Source organism: Canis lupus, chromosome 12, assembly GCF_003254725.2.
Source record: "Canis lupus dingo isolate Sandy chromosome 12, ASM325472v2, whole genome shotgun sequence".
Lineage (NCBI taxonomy): Eukaryota > Metazoa > Chordata > Mammalia > Carnivora > Canidae > Canis > Canis lupus.
In genome coordinates this window covers 18,864,998-18,889,082 of record NC_064254.1, presented here as the reverse complement: position 1 = coordinate 18,889,082, position 24,085 = coordinate 18,864,998, and the positions used below count along the sequence as shown (strand labels likewise).

The 24,085-nt window shown below is 39.3% G+C and overlaps 1 protein-coding gene across 1 annotated transcript in view; it reads left to right on the top strand.

The window, feature by feature from the left end:
- The first annotated feature begins 12,736 nt into the window (after nucleotides 1–12,736).
- LOC112641869 (uncharacterized) overlaps nucleotides 12,737–24,085 on the top strand; it is a 46,350-nt gene continuing 35,001 nt past the window's right edge. Inside the window, 1 exon segment of the mRNA XM_049092605.1 lies at nucleotides 12,737–12,889. Coding sequence (XP_048948562.1) covers nucleotides 12,737–12,889 — 153 coding nt within the window.

Below are 24,085 nucleotides of genomic sequence, written 5' to 3'. Positions count from 1 at the left end.
GTACACCCAGGACTCAAATCTTGGTCTCTGATACTACTCTACAAGAAAAGGAAGCAGGGCCCCTTAGAGAACTGACTGATCCTAGGGCTGGAGAAGGGAATATACAAAATGAGCCTGGAACATCTTAGTATCCAAAAGTAAGGCTCAACAAGCAAAATGAGTGGAGGATGTCAAAGGGACACAGAAGTCAATTGACAGAGCTCCTAATGGCCAAGACTGAAACAATTAGAGCAACAAAACAAATAATATGATACTGAAATTATAACCCAAGGCATAAAATATATGTCCACCAGTGCAAAGAGACATAAATAAAACAATGAATATGTAAACACATGGGAAGAAACGACTCATCTCCTATAGAGAATTCCAAATAATCTATAAAGATACTCCCTCTGACAAAGAGGTGAAACATTACTCTCCACAACTTAAATGTGAGATATGCATAATAACATCCTTTCAAAGATTACAATATGGAGAAGGAGAGTAGGAGAGAAAAACTGTAGAGTAGACAAATCTGATGACCACTACCTTAGCAGGCAGTTAAGTCTCAACAAAAAAAAGGATGTCACACTGATAGTATGAATCCTTGATGTCATATGATACAATAGAATTCCTCTTCTGTGTTCTTTCTCCCAAAACCCTATAATCTCAGTCTAATCATGAGGAGGGAAAAAATCAGACTAACTCAAATTAAGGGACATTCTACAAAATATCTGACCAATACATCTAAAAATACCAACATTATGAAAAACAATAACAGTATTAGGAAATGTCACACCAGAGGAGCTTAAAGAAGCATGATAACAAATGCAATATGGTATCCTGGGTAGGATTCTGGAAAAAAAGTACTTCATTTGAAACTAGGGAAACCTGAATAAAGTACAGCCTTTAGTTAATAATAATGTATGGATGAATTAGTTGTGACAAATGTGCCATAGCTGGGTAAGAAATTAAACTGAGCTCAGAGTTATGGGAAATCTCTGTATTATCTTTGCAACTTCTCTGTAAAACTATTCTTTTTTTTTTTATTTTAAAGTTTTACTTGAATTCCTGTTTGTTAACACAGTATAATATTAGTTTCAGGTGTACAAGATAGTGATTCAACCCTTGGATTCAATGCCTGGTACTCATCCCAGGTGCCCTCCGTCATCCCCATCCCCTATTTCTTTTTTCTTTTTTTTTTTATTGGAGTTCAATTTACCAACATATAGCATAACACGCAGTGCTCATACCATCAAGTGCCCCCCTCAGTGCCCGTGTAAAACTATTCTAAAATTAAAAGTTTGTTTTTAATAAATGAATGGATATTTATCTGATTCCAAGTGAAGTCCTTTCTAATAGAACATATTGCATCTATAACTAAAAGATTAACAAATTTGACCACAAAAAAAAAAAAAAAAGAACTCATAACACAATGAAAAGGCAAATTAGGAGCACCTGGGTGACTCAGTCAGTTAAGCATATGCCTTTGGCTCAGGTCATGATCCCAAGGTCCTGGAATCGAGCCCCACATTGGGCTCCTTGCTCAACCGAGTCTGCTTCTCCCTCTGCCTCTGCCTGCTGCTCTGCATGCTTGTGCGCTCTCTCTCTGTCAAATGAATAAATAAAATCTTTAAAAAAAGACAAATGAACTGAGAAGAAAATTTTTTTTGAGAAGAAAATTTTTGCAACATATACTTTAGAAAAAAGTTTTAGTATCTTTAACATTTAGAGAATGCTTTTACACCAATAAAACCAATTTTTAAGAGCAACCTCATAACTTAGTAATTCTCAAAGAAAATGCAAACGCTCAGTAAGTACAGGAAAAATGTTCAGCCTTACTAAATAAATGCAAATAAAATCAAAAGGAGCTAATTTTAACCACGATTATTAAATATTATAAAGTATCCTAGTTAGGGCAAAAAGAAATGGGTACAGTTGTAGGTACAACTCTGGCTGAGCACAAACTCTAGTATGCTTCTGGAAACAAAATTTGGCCACATGTATATAAAAGCTTTAACATAAAAGTTCTATTTATTGGAAGTCATCTTAAGGAGGATACAAAAAATTATCATTAAAGATCTACAATAATAGGGATTTAATAAAGTCAATTGTAATACATGAAACATAAAACTGTGTGACTAATAAAATCAGTATGGATGATTCTTTAATATGAAAATATTTATAATGTGTGAGAAACAAAAGTTGCTATCTATTTCTAAAAACATACACATATAGGCAAAAACAAAGCAAAACACCAAATAGCAGCTTCTCTATGGGAAGGACTGAATGTGGGGGAGGACAGAAAGGTTTTTATCTTCTTAATTTAAAAATTGTATTATTTAGGTTTTTAAATGTTTTAGGTTTTTAAATGTGTTACTTTATAATTTTAAAACTAATAAAGATGATGTTTTTACAAGCCAGTTACCAAAAAAGCACTGCCTGAGAAATCCCAGTTTATATTTTGGGTATGTAACCTTAGAAAAAAGTAGCTGGAAAAATATACACTGAAATGTTAACAATGTTACTTTCTAATTACAAGATTACTGAAGATTTTTTTGCATGTTTCTAAATTTTCCAATTTTTAAGGAGATAAGCTATAAAAATAGATTTTGTTAGAAAAACAGAAATAAGGTAATTTAAAAATCCTTTTTAAAATTCAAAAACAATACATGCAAATATATTTATTTTAATATGAAATCTAGAGTACTAGAATTATCCTTAGAAGACTAAATCTCATTTTATTTTGCTTCATGGATTCACTTATTCAAGTATTTATTGATCCAACCTCTAAATGAAAAACAATTTCAAAAAACAGATAAGATACCCAAGATTAAAGAGAAATAAAAATTAAAGTTTAAAAATCTAAGAAGGGACTCCTGGGTGGCTCAGTGGTTGAGCATCTGCTTTCCGCTCAGGTCATGATCCTGGGGTCCTGGGACCGAGTCCCACATCAGGCTCCCTGGGGAGAGCCTGCTTCTCCCTCTGCCTATGTCTCTGCCTCTTTTTCTGTGCCTCTCATGAATAAATAAATAAAATCTTTAAACAAATAAAATAAAATCTAAGAAAAGCCAAAAGTAGAGAAATTTTATTTTTATAGGTTATGGCATATAATTTTTTGGCTATTCAGAAGTTTTAAATTCTTGAAATTAAACATGGACCATATTTGCAAAACTGTAACATAACTGGTCAGCATAATTTACTATTAATGGTGACGGAACTAATATTTCTAAATTCTCCTATTGCTCATGGAACAAAAGAGATAAGGCAGGGTGAAGTAATTTAATCTATAGTCATGAATTAAAACCTTTAGAGAATTCTGAACTCAGTGATCAAATATCAGAATCACCTGTAGAGCTTTTTTTCTTTAAACAAATAGCACAGTCCCATCCCAGTACTGAGGAGTTCAAGTCTCAGTGACAGGCTCCAACACAGGCATTTTCCAAAAGCTCCAAAGATCAGTCTGATACACACGCCAGCATTGCAAACTTGGGCTCTAGTAGATATGTTGTGCTTGAGCCTAAATTTTTCACTGAGAGAACTACAGAAATGGGAGTTTGTAAACAATTATTCACCTAGCTCCCAGTGTCTTTCTTTTAGTCACTAAATAAATATGACATCTTCTTACATCTCACTGGTTGCTTACTTTGCACCACAAATTGAGTTGGCTCTTATCCAAAACTCACTATCTTCCAAAAGAATCTGTAGGACGTAATAGATTTTCTTTCTTTAAGAAAGTAGATATATTTATTTTTTCTTAAGATTTTATTTATTCATGAAAGACACTGAAAGAGAGGCAGAGACATAGGCAGAGGGAGAAGCAGGCTCCTCGCAGGGAGCCCAATGGGGGGACTCGATCCTGAGACACTGGGATTGCACCCTGAGCCAAAGGCAGATAGATGCTCAACCACTGAGCCACCCAGGTGTCCCGAAAGTAGATATACTTAATTGCTACAATATTGTATAACTAGATTTGAACTACTATGATTATAAAACATATAGAGTTTCTAAGGCAATTAAATGTAGTATTTGGCCATGATGCCCACAAGGTAAAAACAGTAAGGGGGGTGCTAAATTAATGATACTGAAGCCTCTGGAAGTTACAACCCTATAATACTTTGATAAAATAGTATAAGATTTTTGAAGTAGGAGCCAAATTTGTAATCAAAAGGAATTTCTGAGGATAGTCACCTCCTCCAAATTAAAAAAAAAAAATCAGCAAATTATAACAATCTATCTAAGGTGAATAATCCCTAAAAAGTACCTAATATATATATTTTTTTTTCCATAGGGAAGTGCAATTGTGCTTTTAAAATAGGCAAGAGGAAGTGATTTGGAATTAACTGCTTTAACCAAGTTTAACTTGAGGAAATTTTCCTATTAAATGTCACCTATTCTTTTAATAGAATCAAAATTTAGGTCCTACCGGTCAGCTGAGATCAAAACAGAAGGCTGTGTCTAATCAGCATACCGATGTTAGCCAAAATTATGCCTCTGAATGACGAGAGCTAATAGGTACACAGGGCAATTCCCTCCCAGAGGATATTAAAAAATATGTCCTGCTTTTCCCAAAGCCGTTGTTGCCTTTTATTGGGCTACTTGCTCTTTGCATTTTTCAAAGGAAGTTACAAAATGAGCTGATTTTCACACACAATTTAGTCTCCTTATCATCAAATTCTCCTATTAAGGCCTTTGAGGCATTGCTTTAGGAGCTCTGGACTTTAGTCCTTTTTAGAACAAATTAATTATACGAGCAGCACCCCTGCACATCAGTTTCCTTATCTGAAAAATGAGAGTTGCAAACTCTCATTTCAAATACTCCTTACAGTTTTCTGTCTTTTTGGTCTCAAAATAAGTGAGTTTATTTAACTGACAGATATCAGTTTTTAAATAGCCTCACTAAATCTCTGAACCAAAGCATATTATTTCCTAGACTATAGAGGTGTTACAGACATAGAAGTGTATTGGTCAACTATTGCTTTTCTAATGCTGCATAACAAAGCAGCCCCAAAAATCTGCAGTTTAAACAACATTATTTATCATCTCACTCACAGTGCCTGGGAATTCTCTGCTTCAGCCTGTAGATGTTGGGTGTCTGGGGCAACTCTGCTCTGTTTGTCTCATGCAAAGGCCCAAGTTGGAAGGGTCGCAAATACCTAGATTATGTTCTATTAATGTAGAAGTTTGGAGGCTCCCAAACTTCTACAAGAGGCAGGTGGAAAGAGACTAATGCTTCCTAAGATGTCTACTCAAAATTAGCAGATTGTCACTTCCATCTACTCCTGTTAGTCAAAGCTGGTGCATGGCCAAGTTTAACCTGAATAAGGCAGGAAGCAGACCTCTTCCACTGAGGTGAGGAGTTGGAAAGGGAGTAAGTATTTATGGAAAAAAAATCTAATCTATTTACAATGTCAGACAGCCAGAAGAGGAAGGAATTCATGGAAGCAATTATCTAGGTGACTTAATCCAGGGAATAATTATCTTTCACTTACTCAACAAACATTGCAGAGGCCTTTCTATGTGTCAGGCACTATTCTAAAGGTAACAGACTTGCTGACAGATTAGACATGAAAGATAAAGGAATAAAGGAAGGAATAAAATCTTTTTAAAAGATTATTTATTTATTTATTCATGAGAGACAGAGAGAGAGAGAGAGGGAGAGAGGCAAAGACACAGGCAGAGGGAGAAGCACAGGGAGCCCGACGTGGGATTCGACCCTGGGTCTCAAGGATCACACTCTGGGCCAAAGGCAGCACTAAACCACTGAGCCACCCGGACTGCCCAGGAAGGAATAAAATTAAGGAAGAAGATAGCTCCTAGGTTTTTGGGTTGTATTAGCTGGATGATGGCACCATCTGCTGAAGCAGGAAAGACTCAGGGAGAAGCAATTTTAGGGTGGGATGCATAGGACCTGTTCTGGACTTTGACCACACACACCAGTCTTCATGCTTTACATTTACAAAGTGCTATCCATATATCTTGTCCTGTCAATCTGCACCCTCACAAAGCAAGATGGCTAATAAGCTGTTTTAGTTTTCTATTGCTGCCTTAACAAATTAACACAAATTTGGCACCTTAAAACAATACAAATTCATTATCTCATTATTTCCTTGGGTCAAAAGTCCAAGTACAAGTTACCTGGGTCTTCTGCTCACACCTCACAAGGTGAAATCAATCTGTCAGCCAACTGCATACCCTTAGCTGAGATTTGACATCCTCTTCCAAACCTACTGCTTGATGACAAAATTCATTTCCTTGAGAGTATGGCATTGAGGTCTTTATTGTCTTAATAAAAATCAGGATCCCTCTTAGCTTTTAGAACATACTTGCCTTCATAGACAGGTCACAAGATAGCTGGTCTCTTCCTTACTCTAAGCCCGCAGAAACCTATCTCTCTGATCTATTCTCTTGATGGCTAAGAAAACCCTCTGCTTTTAACAGATTCATGTGATTAAATTAGACCCAAACAGATCATCTCATATTTCAAGGTCAATTAACTTGGGAATTCCATTTCATCTGTAAAATCCCTTCACAGCAATACCTAGATTTATATTTGACTGAATAAGCAGAGGACAGCAATCTTGGGGGGGGGGGGGGGGCATCTTTAGAATTCTAGCTCCTACATAAGCTCACTTTGCAGATGACACAATTAAACCTTGGTCAAATTGACTGCCATCCAAAAGCCTGCCCAATGACAAGGCTTCTTCCTTAATTTGGTCTTGTGATTCAGTCCAGGGCTTCTTTTACCTGATCAGGCCTCCTCTCTTCCCCCAGGAACACTTCCTGCAACAGGGTATGAACCTTCCTATGAACCCTTAAACCATAAACAACACAACATTATACAAAAGTATAATTGCGGTATTATTTACATCTTCATGCATCATATCTAACATAGCACCTAATAAGCACTTGCTATAGGAATTAACCAAAGTAGAAAGTTTTGTTCTGTACATTTACAGAGATCTCAGACACCTGAGAATCATGACTGTGTACATCTGATGTCAGCATTTACTATGCAATGTTTTCACAGCCATAAAAAAGACCAGCATGATATTAGACCAGAATATTAAAGTGGTGCTAGTGTTAATTACATTACTGTGAAAAAAGTTCCATTATCAAATATTCCTGAGAAACACTGAATTAAACAAAATTACTCTAGTAATGCAGAAGCTTTTAAGGCCTTTGATATGCTAATATGTAATACAGCAACAAAAGAGAGATATATTGAACTTAATATAGAACCCTTTTTCTATAGAACATCTCACAATGCCAGCATTCCATAAAATGGTCACTTAGGTAAAACTCTTCCACTTCCTTTCCATTGTGATCACAGTCAAGAAGTTCCCTTATATTTCATGCTTGTAGTCATGGTTAGAAATAGGATGGGAAATCCTATTTACCCAGAGGAACTCTGTGTTCTCAAAATGACTAGACAAGGTTCTGTTGCCCTTCTGACGGTATTCAAGAATAGATTCTTTTGATTTAAAGAATCAAAAAGAGGGACGCCTGGGTGGCTCAGGGGTTGAGCATCTACCTTCAGCTCAAGGCATGATCCTGGAGTCCAGGGATAGAGTTTGCATTGGGCTCCCTGCAGGGAGCCTGCTCCTCCCTCTGCCTGTATCTCTGCCTCTCTCTCTCTCTCTCTCTCTCTCTCTCTCCCTCACATGAATGAATAAATAAAATCTTTAAAAAGAAAAATCAAAGAGAAAAAGCATTAAAACTCACTCTTCTTAGGCCACACAACATACATTTTGGAAATGAACTTGGACAGAACATGAGGTCTAAAATGAATGAGAAAAGAATATATTGGAAGAAAAAGGGGAGGAAAAAAGGCCCTCTAATGCAGACATAAATTCTCATGTCAAGGGACCTGAGAGCCGTATCAAAGTGAATAGTAAATTCGTCCAGGAAAACTCACCTAAAAGACCTAAAAGTCAAATCTGATATCGACCCCCAAAACTTGGTGATAAATCTTTGGCTGGACATAAGAAAGATAATAGACCTAACTTAAACCATGCATATCAGTTTCCAACACACTTAAAGGAGATGTGGGAATATACCACAGGTGACCCTAAATGTACACTAAATGCCAGACAGCTCTTTCCACTCAGGTTTTCAAATTAAGAGACATAATCATAACATTATTTTTCCTTGATCCAAACAGTGAGTTGAGCAACAACAAACAAGGCAACATCTTTCAATTATTAATATTTCTCCAAGTGCCTGCATCTTTCTCCAATGCTCTTTCAACTTTTCTTCATTGTCATCAGGAAAACATTGCTTATAGCCAATTGTAGGGTCTACAGAGAAGAAACCCAACAGACCCACCACGTAGGCTTGCCAGAGATCATGGCAACTCAACTAAGAAATAATTGGAAAATCAAAAAAAAAAAAAAAAAGAAAGAAATAATTGGAAAATCATCACCACATGGCCAATTCACTGCTGCTGCCAATGGACAAAGGAGCATGTCCTATTGCTTACATGCCCATCCTGGGAGCTTAATAAGACCAACACAGAGGCTGTAAGACTTTAATTACTTATATCTAACAGTTAGGAACTGGGTAGTGGGGGAAGTGGGGAGAGAGTGAGTTTTCTTTCAGGTAAAAACACCTTTCTTTGGGCTAACCCACATCCTCTCCATATTCTCCTCCTCTGCTCTTCAGTGCCTGCTCTAAGGAGCCATCATCATCACCCTGAAAACTAAGTTATTTCACTGCTCAGAGGAGATTTTAAACACCAACCTTACAACATCTTCTGGGTCCTTGGCACTCTTCAGCAAACACACTGTGACCAACCTAGAGATAATCACCTTGAAAACAGCAGCTCTAGAAGTGTGCACAGAAAAATTATCCTCCCATATTTTCAAAGAGTGATCAAGGAAGTAGTACATCACTGTTCCAGAAGGTAGTCATGTGTTCCTAGTAGTAGAGTTGACGTGATCCAAAGTTCTATATTCTTCAGTTTGTACAATTATTCATTTATTCAGTGAACACTTTATCACATGTTTAACATGTGCAAACACTGCCCTGGAACTGGAAATACAATGATAAAGGCTAACACGTCCACATCGAGAAGTTCAGTTCAGTAGAGAAACAGAAATTTACCCTACAGATTGATTAGAGGTAGAACAGTAACTCAAAGTAATATGGGATCTTAGAAGCCTAAGAGCTAAACCAAAAGGTAGGAAGGCATGGTCCAACAAGGCAAAGGAGAGGATATTTAAGCTGGGTTTGGAGGATAAGTAGGAGCAGTATTTATTTGTTTGTTTGTTTGTTTGTTTTATATAGTTGGTTACTATGAACCTTGTTCCAGAAAGGATTGAAGGAAATTTTCAAAGATTCATACAATATCAAAGGGTAACAAAAATGCAAAATACATTTCTATTCTTTTTTTAAGAAAGTGGAGGAGGGCAGTAATGGAAAAAAAAGTAGGGAAAACTAGTGGACCTAAAGAAAAAAATGAAATGCACACTATTAGATGTCTATGTATTTGTGAGATGAGGACCACAAATTTGGTTCCGACTGTTGTAGTAATCAAGTCAATAAGGAGAATTTACAGATCATATATGAATCATACAGTCACAAAACAGAGAAAAGAAATAAAAATAAAAGCAAACATTTTTCAGGATAAGCATTTGCAAATGAAAGAAGTCCGGAGGAAGATGAGTAATTTCCCGAGGTTTGAAGCGTAGAGTGGAATGAGAAGGAAATGAGAACTGGTGAAGCTCCCAAGATAAGGGGCTGCCTTGGCATGAAGACACTTTTATGCCACATTAGATGGAGCTATTAAAGGATTTAAGAGGGGTAGACATGGCCAGACATTTTATTTTAGGAAGCCTGTGATCCATCCAGGACAAACTCAAATGATATTGAGGAAGTAGAACTGATAGGACTATAGATAAACAGGAGTGTTGTATGGGTGTACTATACCACCAAGCCTTGGATGTTGCATTTCCCATCTATATGATGGGAATTTGATCTAGCCTAACCACCTATTTTTCATAAAGATAGATATAAAAGTAAAGTCTAATGTGAACTAATTTATCTGATTAATTTCCTCCGCCAGGAAAAGGAGAGAAAACTTTAGAACAAATTGCATTGCAATTGCTTGAGGTAAAATAGTGTGGCTTGGGGAGGGGTTCATAGCTGTGAGCAGCTGGAGAGGCAAGATGAGCACCCCTCTAACAGATTTGGATAAGGAGATGGGGGAGGGGGAGGATAAAGGGAATGGAATGAATTCCAAGATATATTTTACTTGGTTCAAAATTTTGCCCAGGGTTTGCCCAGTGGAGATGAAAGTCATATATATCACATTCAACCATTCAGCAGCATACACATCAGGCAAAACGATTTCACTGATAGAATGATTTGCTTTGAAAATAACATCTCTAGTTCCTGGGATTTTTTTTTCTTTTACTTTTAAAAATTCTGGTTCATTGTGAAGCTATTTCTTTTCACTATTTTTATATCTTTAACATTTCTTTTTCTAGAGCTATTTCTCAGTTTTAAAATTTTGAAATCATTTTTAATAAATGATTCTTTTTATAGCCTTAAATTCAAAGTTCAGGGAAATTAAATAAGTTATATAGAGACAATTGTGGTACAGTAATAATTGATGATGGCTAATATTTATTGGGCACCAATTAGGTACCAGAGACTTTTCTAAAAGTTTTGAATTATTTACAAAATTACCTTAATTTTCGTAGCAACTTTTTGAGCCAATTATCATTAACAGCATCATTTTACAGATGAGGAAATTAAAGCACAGAAAAGTGAAGCACCTTACCCTAGAGCCAACTCTCTTCATGTTTCACCAAAATCACATCTACACTGGAAGAATTTCACCAGGAAAAGTAAACGTGCTAGTTTTCAATAAAATGGGTGATATTTTGAGTGCCTGGGTGGCTCAGTCAAGTCAGTTAAGCATCCAGCTATTGGGTTTGGGCTCAGGTAGCAATCTCGGGATCTTGGGATTCTGAGATCAAGCCCTGCCACAGTGGGACTCCTTGCTCAGCGAGGAGTCTGCTTCCCCTCTGCCTCTGCCCTCCTCCTGCTCATGTACACTCTCTCTGTAAAATAAATAAATAAATAAATATTTTAAAAAATGAATTACATTTGACACTCTCAAGTGTCCTCCTACCCTTATTAATAACAAATGATCATATTAACAATGTATTCCATTTGCTTTCATATTCTGTCCTCATAAGAACACTGTGAGGTTAAATGCACAAAAGCTAAGAATTTGAGGAACCATAGAAAAAGAGACAAAATAGGCGATCCCTGGGTGGCTCAGTGGTTTAGCGCCTGCCTTCGGCCCAGGGAGTGATCCTGGGGTCCCGGGATCAAGTCCCACGTCGGGCTCCCTGCATGGAGTCTGCTTCTCCCTCTGCCTGTGTCTCTGCTTCTCTGTGACTCTCATGAATGAATAAGTAAAATCTTTAAAAAAGAGAGAGAGAGAGAGAGAGAGAGAAAATTGTAATAGAACAGGTCTTCTGGCTTCCATTCTGTGTTTTTCCTAATGTATGAATTATTATTCCTAAAGATATAAACTACTTCTGGTTTCCTCCTGATTTATTATAATACCTTAATAGCTATGAGTCCCCTATCATCATGAATGGTCATCATCCCCTGTTAAATGACACAGAATATTCAGCCAGCTAACTTACAAAAATAGTATTAACTTCCCTGAGTATGTTCAAAAATTCCACAAAGAAATCTCCAGCAAAAGTAATCATGAAACTACACAAAAATCAGAAACTTAAAGACAAACCACTAAAGAAGAGTATAATACTACTACTTCAATTTTAATTTTTTTTTATGTTGCTATTGCAGCTGACATTATTGTTGCCATATACGTCTGAGAGTAGAAATCAGTGCACTCATCAGAAAGGGATTTTGACAGTATCTGTCAAAATCACAAAACGTACACCCACAATATGCACACAATGCCCAAATCCCAGAAAGGTTACATTTGGGATTTGCTCTCACACAGGTACAAAAAATATTTAGATACAGGTATTCATTGCAGCACTGCTTTGAACAGAAAATGATAGAAATAATCAGATAATAGAGAACAGGTCAAATTAATTATAACACATTCAAACAATTGAATACTATACAGGCAAAAGAAAATAAAAAGGGAAAGGCAATTGTACATGTACCAGTAAGGTAAGACCTGTCCCCAAGATATGTGAAGTGAAAAAGCAACAAGTAGGACAATACACATTGTATGCTACCAGCCTTGTTAAGGAAAAGAAGGTAAAGAAAAATATAGAAAAAGCAGGAGAAAGAAAAAAAAAGAGAAGACAAAATATATGAAATACATGAAATGGTTGTATATAAATAAAGAACTCTAGAAGGATACGCAAGAAAGTACCAGCAAGGTTGACTTTGAAGAAGGGCACTGAGTAGATAAGAGGCAGAAGTAGAAAGGACACTTACCCTTAAATACCTATATCAATTTGGGTTGTCCAAGAAGAAGCTTCCCACATGAGATCAGAAGAGAAAACACTTATGAAAGAGAAAAGGGAGAATGGTTAAGAGTAAGCAAGGAGATCCTTCTGACTGGGATACCAACTTGACATCTATGAAAGAAGAGAAGAAAAGAAGGAAGGAAGTTGAGGTAGGAGGATCCTGGGAGGGCACTGCAGCTCTGAAAAACTTGTAGCCAGGTTAACGGGGTAGCACAGAGCAACACAGGTGCCTTTTAGAGGGGTTCTGCATCAGGCAGAAATGGCCTGGTTCCAAAACTCGCTTCATGTCCAGTGCAATCGTGTGCGGCCTCAGCATGAACACAGGGGCATATCCCGAAGTGTGGCAGCTAGAGGCTGTCAGTTCACTACATCCATCACAGGAGCCCATAGAGGAGGCTGAGTGGCATGCCTCCATGGTTACCGAAATACTGTTTCATGTACTGCGATTTTAATTTCCTAGGCCTATGATGGAGCAATTTTATAGAGATGCTGTTGACTAAGAAGCTTAATGACATGAATTGCACATGCAATATTATTAAGCTGAAGAAAGATTTTAAACATAATTTATATGGTGTAACTCCAAACTTTCCAAAACAATATATGATGTATATGAATGCATATATCATGGTATAAATCAAGGCATAATCCCCCAGAAAATGTTGGGAGTGCATGCAATAAAATAACAGCTAAATATTGAGAATAAAAGTCATTCGTTTTATCTTTTCTCTGTACTTTCCATATTTTTTTTTTTTTAAATTATGGTGAAGACAAAGTGCCTTTTTTTGTTTTGTACTGTTTCATTTTCAAAGAAACTCTACCAGATACTACAAACACTATTTGGCTAATTCAAAAGTGTTTTATGCCCCTTCTCATTTTTTCAATAGCTCAGGTAACTCCAGAAGTATGAGCCAATTATACCCTAAAAATAGGCTCTGTGTTCACTCCCTTGAAGTTCACAATGAATTAGACATTCAAGTCAATTCAATGAATGAGATTGTGGTGTACAGAGCTACAGAACCTATTCAGTTGTTCTATGTCTACAGGAAACTCTCTTATGAAGGATGAACTCCATAATATGAGACCAACACACACGAAAGAATAGAGAATCATGGGAATGCAAGGCAAGATTACAGACCTGCCTCTCTAGCACCAAGCCCATGACACACTTTTCAATGTCTACAGACATTACAGAATGAACTTATATTCTGCATACAAACAAGAGAACTGTTTGTATGCATGTCTTACCCTGCTGGTTAGTATATGAGTTCTTTCAAGGCCGAAGAACTGGCTTTATCTATTTGTCCTATCTCTATAGCATCAAGCACTATACCTTGTAATGGTACAAGTGTTGACACTGAGCACTTATAATTACCAGGTATTGCACTGTTTTAGGAACTAATATATAATATCTTATTTAATCTACACAATGGCCTATAAAATATGAATGAAAACTATCCCATTCACAGAAAAGTCACCAGAGGCCCAGGGAGGTTAACTAGCCTGAGATCACAGAGCTGGCAACCGGTAAAACCCATATCCTAAACTATATGAGTCAGCATTTAGTCAGTATTTGCAGCTAAGCATCATATAGCTCATGAGTTAGCAGACTATGGCCCATAGGTCAAATACAACACACGGCCCATTTTTGTATACCCTGCAAGCTAAGAAATGACTTTGTTGTTTTTAAATGGCTAGGGGAAACATTTTTTTTAAAGATTTTATTTATTTATTCATGGGACACACACACACACAGAGAGAGAGAGAGAGAGAGGCAGAGACACAGGCAGAGGGAGAAGCAGGCTCCATGTAGGGAACCTGACATGGGACTCTATCCCGGGTCTCCAGGATCAGGCCCTGGGCTAAAGGTGGTGTGAAACCGCTGAGCCACCCAGGCTGCCCAGAAAGATATTTAAAAAAAAAAAGATTTAAAAAAAATATTTTTGGGGGGGACGGGGGGAGAGATATTGAGAGAGAGATAGAGACTGAGAGAGAGAATGGTGTGAGCACAGGGAGGGAGGGGCAGAGGAAGAGGGAGAGAGAATGAAAGAAGACTCTCCACTGAGTGGAGGACCTTCTGAGATGCGGGGCTTGATTCTGCAACCCTGAGATCACCACCCAAGCTGAAATCAAGAGTCAGAAGCTCAACCAGCTGAGCCAGCCAGGTGCCCCAGAGGAAAAGATTTTAATAATGTAGGCTCAAGTTGCTGTCGTGAATCATTCAGAATTTCTACTAGGAAAAGAAAAGGTTTCTGTTATGGATCCTGGGGAACATCATTATGTAAGCTAGGTGAGGGCTTTCAGAAGAGGCTGAGCAGATGTAGCTAGAGAAGTAAGAGAACAACCAAGGGTGATGTGGGTAGAAACCCTACGAGTATGAAGGAGGTGTACCAAAGTAAGGTGACGTTGAAAGCTGTTCTTGGATTTAGCAACAAGACTGACTTTGGTGAGCTTTGTGACTTAATTTCACTGTGGCAATAGAAGTGGAAGCCAGCTAGCGAGGTCTGAGGAGAGGGCATTGGAGTTTAGGACTGGAATTATTCCTTTAGAGATGCTGTGTTGAAGGAGTTTCTCAGGCCTTCTCAATGTGCTTCTGTTAATGGTGGGAGAGGGTTGGGTGCTAAGGCAGTCTGTCAGCCGCCCTGTGCTAAAGGGAAGCAGCTCATCTGCAAAAACGGACAAGCAGGTTGTAGACGTTACCATTGAACTTGACAAGTAGGAGCCTTCAACATAGTCATTTCCTCCCCCTTAGGATATATTGTTTCTAATGAACTGTGTGCTAGTAGAGAAAGGGGGCTTGTCTCTTCTTAATCCTGTTGATTCCTGAGTGCTTTCATTTTTCCCAGTTTCTATCATGTCAAGGATTGGAGGATGGTTTGTTCCGGAGCATGGAGAGGTCTTCCTTGCCTTATCCACCCCTTTCTACTCAGCTGGAGTAAAAGGGTCCTGAGGAGTAACTGCCCAAGGCCAAAGTACTTGCCGGCTGACCTTCCCAAACTTGGCTGATCACTTGGATCACCTGGGGGAACTTTTTAAAACACAGATTCTTGGCCCTCACTCTTGGGGAGCCTTAACTCAGTAGGTCTGAGCCCTACAAGTCCAGTTTATTTAAAAAAAGAAAAGCACTCTGGATGATTCTGAGGAAGTATTGGGTTAAGGCTTTCCTCTGTAGCAGCAGTGTGCAAGCTTTTTCTGTGAAGGGCCAGATAGTCTCTGTTGCAACTACTCTGCTGCTATAGTATGAAAACAATCCTAGACACTACGTCAATGAACAGGTGAGGCCCCATTATGATAAAACACACTGAAATCAGAATTTCATGTAATTCCTGTGTGTCCCGAAATATTACTTTAAAAAAAAATATTGGGCAGCCAGGGTGGCTCAGTGGTTTAGCTCTGCCTTCGGCCCAGGGCATGATCCTGGGGTCCCGGGATTGAGTCTCACGTTGGGCTCCCTGCATGGAGCCTGCTTCTCCTTCTGCCTGTGTCTCTGCCTCTCTCTCTCTCTCTCTCTCTCTCTCTGTGTGTGTGTGTGTGTGTGTGTGTGTGTCTCATGAATAAATAAATAAAATCTTTAAAAAAAAATGTCTTTCTCTAGGCTGTTTTACTCCTGAGCGGTAGCACGGAGCAGTCGTTAGACAGGGGGAGTCGAAGACAGAATGCTTCTGGTTCTGCTCCTTCCTCTCTGCCTGACTTTGAACAAGTCCTTAACCTCTGTGTCTCTGAGTCCTCCTGTAAGATGAGAATAACAACAATCATTTGCACATCACAGAACTATTGTGAGGGTATGAGTTTTTGGCAGTGGTTCTCAACAGGGGGGCGATTTTACCCCCACCCCTCACAGGACATTTTACAATGTCTAGAGACATTTCTGGCATTAACAACTGGTGGGTGCTACTGGCATGTGGTGGGTAGACTCTAGGGATGCTACTCAAACCTCCTACAAAAATGAACAAGACTGCCTCCATGGCAATGAGTTATCTGGCCCAAAATGTCAACTCTGCTGAGATTGGGAAAGTCCAGTTTATAGATGTAGATTTCATTAGGAAAATATCTGGCACCTAGGAAATACTATGTATGCATTAGTCATTATTGTTATTATATCCAACTGTACCAGGCATTTCTATTTGAATGTGCACGAGCCATCAAATTCAGCATGGGCAAAACTAAACTCATTATTCTTCCATGCACTCTTAATGCATCTCCTGCTGGCCACCCTTCTCAGTGCTGACACAATTGTCCACCCAGAGGAATCACCATCAATTCATTTTTCTCTCTCGCTCAAATCCTAATTGGCCCCAAATCCTGTGGGCTTTACCACCTATAATTGGTCTCAAAACCATCCTGTTCTAGTCCTTTACCAAAATCTTTGCGTTGGCACAGACATTGGTCATTTTCACTCAGATACAGCTATCCCTTTCTCCCTCTCCACAGGCCACATTCTTTCCAGGCCCTTCTTCCTACAGCAGCTGGAACCACCTTTCAAGTAAAGATTCCTAAACAGTCCTAAGCCCTCAGGTTTTCAGGTCCAGGGCAAGAGCAAGAGGAGGTCTGCGGTCTGCAGCCCACTGCTATTACATTCCATTCTCACCCCACCTTCCACCCTCACTGGGAGCTCCACATATGCATGTGCATGCGCACACACACACACACACACACACACACACATCCCCTAAACAGTGTTGGGGCCACCCCTGAGGCCTGGACACTCATGGAGGTGTGAAGCCATCTGTGAAGTAGGCTCAGTGCAGTTTTGGCAGGGACATTGAGGGTCCTAGGTATACAGAATGCGATCTGGAATACAGAGAAATCAACTCTAGTTGGGTATGTCCCTTCATCCCCTAGACTCCTTGCCTCTGAGAAGGAGCGTAGCCATAAGAACAAGTGGGATCCTCTAACAGAACCATTGCATGTGGTTGTGTGGTTTGTTCCCTGAACATGTATGGTGTTGAAACAGCACATTTTCTACCAACCAACTGGGAATGCTGGTAAAGAGTTGTACCCCTGGAGAAGAGGGGCCAGTTTTGTAATTTCATGTAAAAGTACCCTGAAATCTGCTATGCTTAGCATGCACACAAACCTTTTACTCTTAGCTTAGCCCATCTCTCCAAGCTCATCTGTAGCCACTCCCTTTCTGACCTGCAGTTAAACTGACCCCACAATTCTTTCATGTGTGCCATGCTCTCCCTGTCTCCAAGTGTGCATGGTGTCTACAAGCCAGTCCCAACCCTGCCTTATCTACCTCTAAGGCTCAGCTCAGGGATGACCTCTACTGAGAAGATAATCCCTGTTTTATTTCCATGCCTCTGTCCTCACCAAGTCTTCTATTTCTCACATCGGTTTATCTTTTGTCTCTCCCACTAGGGACTAATTTCTTGAGAGCAGAGATTTTGCCTTAATGATCCTTGATGCCTAGGTTGGTGTCTTGCCTAATAGGAGATTCTTGATAAATATTTTTTTTTCTTTTCAAAGATTTTATTTTATTCATGAGACACACACACACACACACACACAGAGGCAGAGACACAGGCAGAGGGAGAAGCAGGCCCCACGCAGGGAACCCGACGCAGGACTCGATCCCAGGTCTCCAGGATCAGGCCCTAGGCTGAAGGCAGTGCTAAACCACTGAGCCACTCAGGCTGCCCAATTATTTTGAAAATAAACAAATGCACACACCTGAATGTACTATCATACTCTGACAATCAGATGATAATAAGAAAATAAAAATAATAATAGCAGCAACATATATTGGATCCTTACTTTTCAGGCATTGTTGTATTTTTAATATACTAACTCATTTAATCATTATCACATGACATAGACAATGATTTTTGCAAACTGAGGCACAAGGATGATAGGTCACTTGTCTGAGTTCAAATAGCTAGTAAGAAGAAAAAAGAATCTGAACCCTCTGGGTTTATCACTCTCAGAGCCCACCCTTTTCATCAATGTATTAATGTATTATATTGCCTCTCATAAAGGAGCAAAATTCTAGACAAGTAAAAATCTATGGATTTGAAAAGTACCAGAAGACTAATATTCTAGTCTAAGTGCAAGCCCAGTTTGCTGAGTATTTGGGGCAAATTATTTTAATTTCAGTGTATTTTTAGAAATAAAGAAGGAAATAAGAAGCCTTCTTATCTCCTCTCAGAAAACATCCAAGCTTCCCTTCCCATGGTCAGTTGACTTGGCCACGCACAGTCAATGTGACAGCTATGCAGCAGGGGCTGGCAGACAGGACAAATACAAAATGTAGCAAGACATCAAGAACTTAGTCCCCTTCTCCCAATACTGCAGCAACACCATCGCTATAACTATTTAAAAAAAAATCTTCAGATTGGGCAAGGGTCAACCAAGCTGGAGAAAAAGTCATCTAAAAACCTAAAAGCCACCATATTACTTCTTAAGCAGGAGGATGTTTAACACAGAATTCCAAGAATGGAATGAATAACCTGAGTTAAACCTTCCCTCACAGGAGTTGGGAAAGGGCCAAAAAGAAAAAGCAGGCGAAAATGATAAATTGTGCTCAATCTTAATAAATTTGCAATTTTGCTTAGAGCCTTTAAGGCAGAAACCATCTGTGTGCCTCTGAGGAAGGGGCTGGTACAGGGAGCAGAACCCAGTCCCATAGGTAAGCCAGTGTGGCTCCAGCCCTGGGTTGGGGCACCCTGTGAAGGGTGTTGCTTCTATTTACTTCCCTCCTGGTGACCATCAGCCATACGGGATCTGCTCCGACTTGTGTTTTCAGCAGAAATGATGAATTATTTTTACTGATTTGTTCCCACCTTCTCTTGCCCTGGTCTCAGCAGCCAAGGGAAATAAGAGAGAACATTGTGCCCGTCGCTGTGCCCTTGTATATATGCATCTGCTGGCCTTGTGAACTCCATCTGTGGCTTCCCAATAAAACAGACACCTCGTCCGGATGCAGAGATGAAACCTACATGCAGCTTCAGAAACAGTAACCAAACAGAAACTAATCAAACTGACCCATCTTGGGAAAGGGCCCCAGGGTGATCACCCCCACTCACTCTCCTTCTCCACCCCTAGGTTTTCCTTCTTCTTCCATGGCCCCACAAATCAATAACATGAAACTTATAACTTAAGCACCTGTGGTGTCTGGGTGAACTGTTAATTATGAAATTTGGATATACCATCTGGGTTAACATTTGGCTGAGGACAGCTGAAGCTCTCAGTGCTTCTGAGAAAAACTATGAATATTTCCTCTATTAATTATTATACTATTTTCCCCAGCTGGCATTTCCTCGCCTGTCCTCTCTGCCTATTCAAATCCTAGCACTCCTCCATGGTCCCGCCAAGCCCTTCCTTCCCAGTATGCTTGCTCTGCCTTTCCAGCCCACGTTAAGAATCCCAGTTGCAGTTTTAGTCAGTATCCAAAAGTTCATTCCTTAAATGTCTTCTAATTGTCTTACATGGAGTAGCTCAGACTCATGAATGCTATGGCCACGCAGCACGTCATCATATTCCTTTTTATCTCTCCTCATCCACAGCACAGGGAATGAATATGCTTTTAGCACTGAATTTCACAGACAGTTCAGGGCATTAACAAAACTGAATCACCAATCTCTTAAGGGCAGGTACCCTAACGTGTTACTCTGTGCAAGAGTCCCAGCACCAACTAAATTATCTGAACTTATGGTAGATGCTCAACGATTTGAAGAATGAAAAAAACCCTGCATGAGGGATCCCTAGGTGGCGCAGCGGTTTGGCGCCTGCCTTCGGCCTAGGGCGTGATCCTGGAGACCCGGGATCGAATCCCACATCGGGCTCCCAGTGCATGGAGCCTGCTTCTCCCTCTGCCTGTGTCTCTGCCTCTCTCTCTCTCTGTGACTATCATAAATAAATAAAAATTAAAAAAAAAAAAAAAAAGCCCTGCATGGGATTCCCAAGACTCAGAATGTATTTTTCTAGTCAAAGCTTTTATTTTTATAGAAAAGAACCAAGAGCCAGTCGGTGGTAAGACAATATCAGGCGTTTCTATTTTAGGACATAGAAATGAGACCCTCCTTTTCTCTGCTTTGTACTCTGAGTTCTTTTGCTATACTTGGGCACATCATTCTTGGCTTCCTGACCCTCAAGTGCCCTCTCTTGACCAGCTAATCACAATTACACACACAGAGACTTAACCACAGGTTATTGGATCCTTTCAATGCCCTCTCCTGATTATGGTTTTCCTCCAGAATCTATAACCAGAATGTCTCCCCAAGACCCAAGGGCATCCTTTCAAAAATTACTCAAAAGTTGGGTTTGGTTGTATATTTGTTTCTACCAAACTCTAATTGTTCGTTTGGTCTTTGATTTTCTCAGACATCATTATGCAGTTACCATTACACTTCTAGCCCGAAGAGCTGGCCACACAGCTCTCCTCAGAACAGCTGCCAAGAGTGCCAGCGGTGCCATTTCCCAGGCTGAGAAGAGCAGGGTAACATTTCTCCCTGTCAGGAACCAGAACTGCTTTGTTTTTTGGTTTTTGTTTTGTTTTGTTTTTAAGCTTGAGGTAAAAGGCTTTCGTCACATTTAAACGAGTACTAAAACCCGCCGCCCCAGCCAGAATGCTATCACGTTCTCTGGACCTGCCATTTCCCTCGCTGCCCTATTTATCAGAATCAGAGGTTCAATGGAAGCTGTCCATGTGAGGGCCCAGTGGGCTCACCCTGACATGCCAAATATTTGGAAGGGTATCAGTTTAACCTCTTGCTCCTAGGTGCCAGATGCTTCCAAACTTTGGCCTATAAACTATGCATAAACTGTATAAACTGTTTTCTAAGAGTATTGTTTGAGTCTTCCATCAACTCTGAGTGAAACGCCAAGAGTGACTAGAGGCATTCTCAAGAAAGAGGTGACAATAGCTCATGCCTTCCCAAATGTTACTAATGGTCTAGACTTTCTGACAGGACTGGTCATTGGCAAAATTGCACCGTTCACCCTTCTCATGATAGGCATCTCCTATTTCGGAGGTTCCTTCCACCTCAGATCCTCAGGGCAGTGATCCCCTGGACGTCTGCAGTTTCTCTATATGCTATTTACCATTATGCTCTCCACTACGAAGGACCCCTAACATTGGACATGTCTGCCCATCCCTCACTCTCAATCAAATTTCACCTGTGTTATCCCCTGAAGGTCCTGATTTCTGATAAAATAAACACACAAGTTATGTAATTCTGAGGAGTTTCCTTATCCTCTCTGCATCCCAGTTTCACCATTTATAAAAAGAGGGTTGGTTAAATTGTTCCAAAGCCTCTTTCTGCTCCATATGATTCTATCATTGAACTATGGCAAGGGGCGGGGGTACAGGAGCTGATTAATATGACTCCCACACTGTACTTGTTCTGGGTACACATTTGATAAGTACCTTCTAGAAATGATATATTTCAGTGAGGGCAAGTTCAGGCCCTGTGGCAGATCAATGACAGAGAAATTTCTGACCAGACAGAATTTCTGGCATCATTTTCAGAGATATCAAGACATGACAGAAAGAGCCCAAGTTTGATGTCACAAAAATCTGGATCTGGATGCAACTCAACCATTTACAAGTAGAGTGACCTTGGGCAATTTACCTCAGCTCACTGAAAGTCAATTTGCTTAACTATAAAGTATCATAATGCTTTTTGCAAAGAGGTGTTATTGTTGTTACTATTGTAATGATGAGTAAAATAAGAAAATGTATAAAGCCTCTAAACAATACTTGGCATACGAAGCATATTCAGTAAACATTAATCCTTTTTTCATTACTAGTTTATCCAAATTTACTTTGCATATGCAAAAACTCCAAATTACTTCTTTTGACTAATCCAAACTATGAATCTTTTCCTTTTCTAGAATGAGGCATGAATTTTTAATGTAGTAAAAATAATACCACCCCACTGATGAGAAAAAGCTAACTGAAAATGACGTATAAAAGACATAACTCAATCCTTCCATAGCTATTTGCTCTGTATTATTTCGGAGATCTGGCTCCAAATTTTCACTGCGCCAGGAGGCCAGATTAGCTGGCCTGACCCCAGAATGTGCTCAATTTGCAACTATCTAAACACACAAAACTCAAAAATGTCCTCTTCCCTAATTCTAATAGGAAAACAAACAAACAAATAAACAAACATACAAATCAAGATTTCTTAAACATGGATATAGCACCTGCCTCCCCCAGCTAGCATCAAACCAAGTCCTAGAAGATAAATATTGCCTCATTTTTTCAGGAAGAAGTCCAAAACCACCTCCATCCTCCTTTCCCTGTAGGCATTTCCTTTTCTCATTATCTTTCTTACAGGGAAATTGGAGTGCACAGTCCAGTGAATCATCACTTGAACAAATATGGCTCCAGCTGTGAGGAAGCTGAGGAGAGAATTCTCAGCATGGACATGGTTGGACTGCATGGGCCTAAAAAGCCCAGATACCTTGGAACCTGGGATTGCAGGCCCTCAAACCCGTAGCAGTAAACTTTAGGAAAAATGAGCATGTTGCTCTATCATCACAATAGAGGAGAAGGCTGCCAGAAACCAGTTATAGGGGCAGAATCATTCTGTTGCTCTCAGAAGTTGCATGCATGCTGGGACATGGCCTTGGGAGTAAGCTATGCTGTCTCCGGTATCCTCTCCCTTAGGCTCATGTACCTCACGCTTGTCCCCACACACCTCAGAGTCTCCCTTCTCACTGACTTCTCCCTCCACCTATCTCCAAACTTCAATTCCCTAATACTCTTAAGATAGATGGAAGGGAAAATATTTGGACATTTAAGCCAATTTAAATATAAATAACTAATCCTTATTAACCCAACTGATAGAATTTAAGACAGTGGGACAAAGTAAAGATTTAGTGCTGGGTGAGATATTCTGAGAAAATGGTCTCCTTCCTTGGTGGCCTTAATCCACCTATGTCAATAATCACTTTCACAGACATATTCTCAGAGTCAAAACCCCGTGAAATCCTTTAGGAGTGAAAGCAGATGAGAAGTGGATGGGTTGTAGTTAAAGAACTCTGATCTCAAATGATCATAAGGTCAGCTTGAAGAGCCACATGATAATATCAACTTTAGAAGGTGTTTTGTTTGTTTTGTTTTGTTTTGTTTTAGGATGCCATGGAGAAGAAAAATAAAAAAACTACTTAGTGGCAGTGGCCATAATCAAATTCAGAAATTTGAACATTTCCAAGAGTTAAAGAATCCAGAAGGATTGGTTGCATCAAAATTGACATGGGCATATGCCGTAAGTTTTTCCATAAGTGACAATCGTTAAGGCTAACATTAACAAAATACCCAGACCTCCTTTTATGAGCTAGGAAATAAGGAAGTAGATCTGAAATGAAAGTAACTGAGGCTCAAACCTATATGTGTGTGTATTTGTATATACTTACACGTGTATATGCACGTATATGTGTATATATGTATATGTGTGTATGGCACATAAATGTATTTTTATATACACATGTGTATATATAGAGATATATATGTGTCTGTGTGTGTATATACCTATGTGTATATATAAGCGTACATATATAAGTATGTGTATATATATATAGTGCATCTATATGTATTTACATAAGCACTTGTATATATATGGACGTGTATGTATATTTAGATAGACATAAATATAGATAGATATGTGACACTACTGACAAAAAATTCA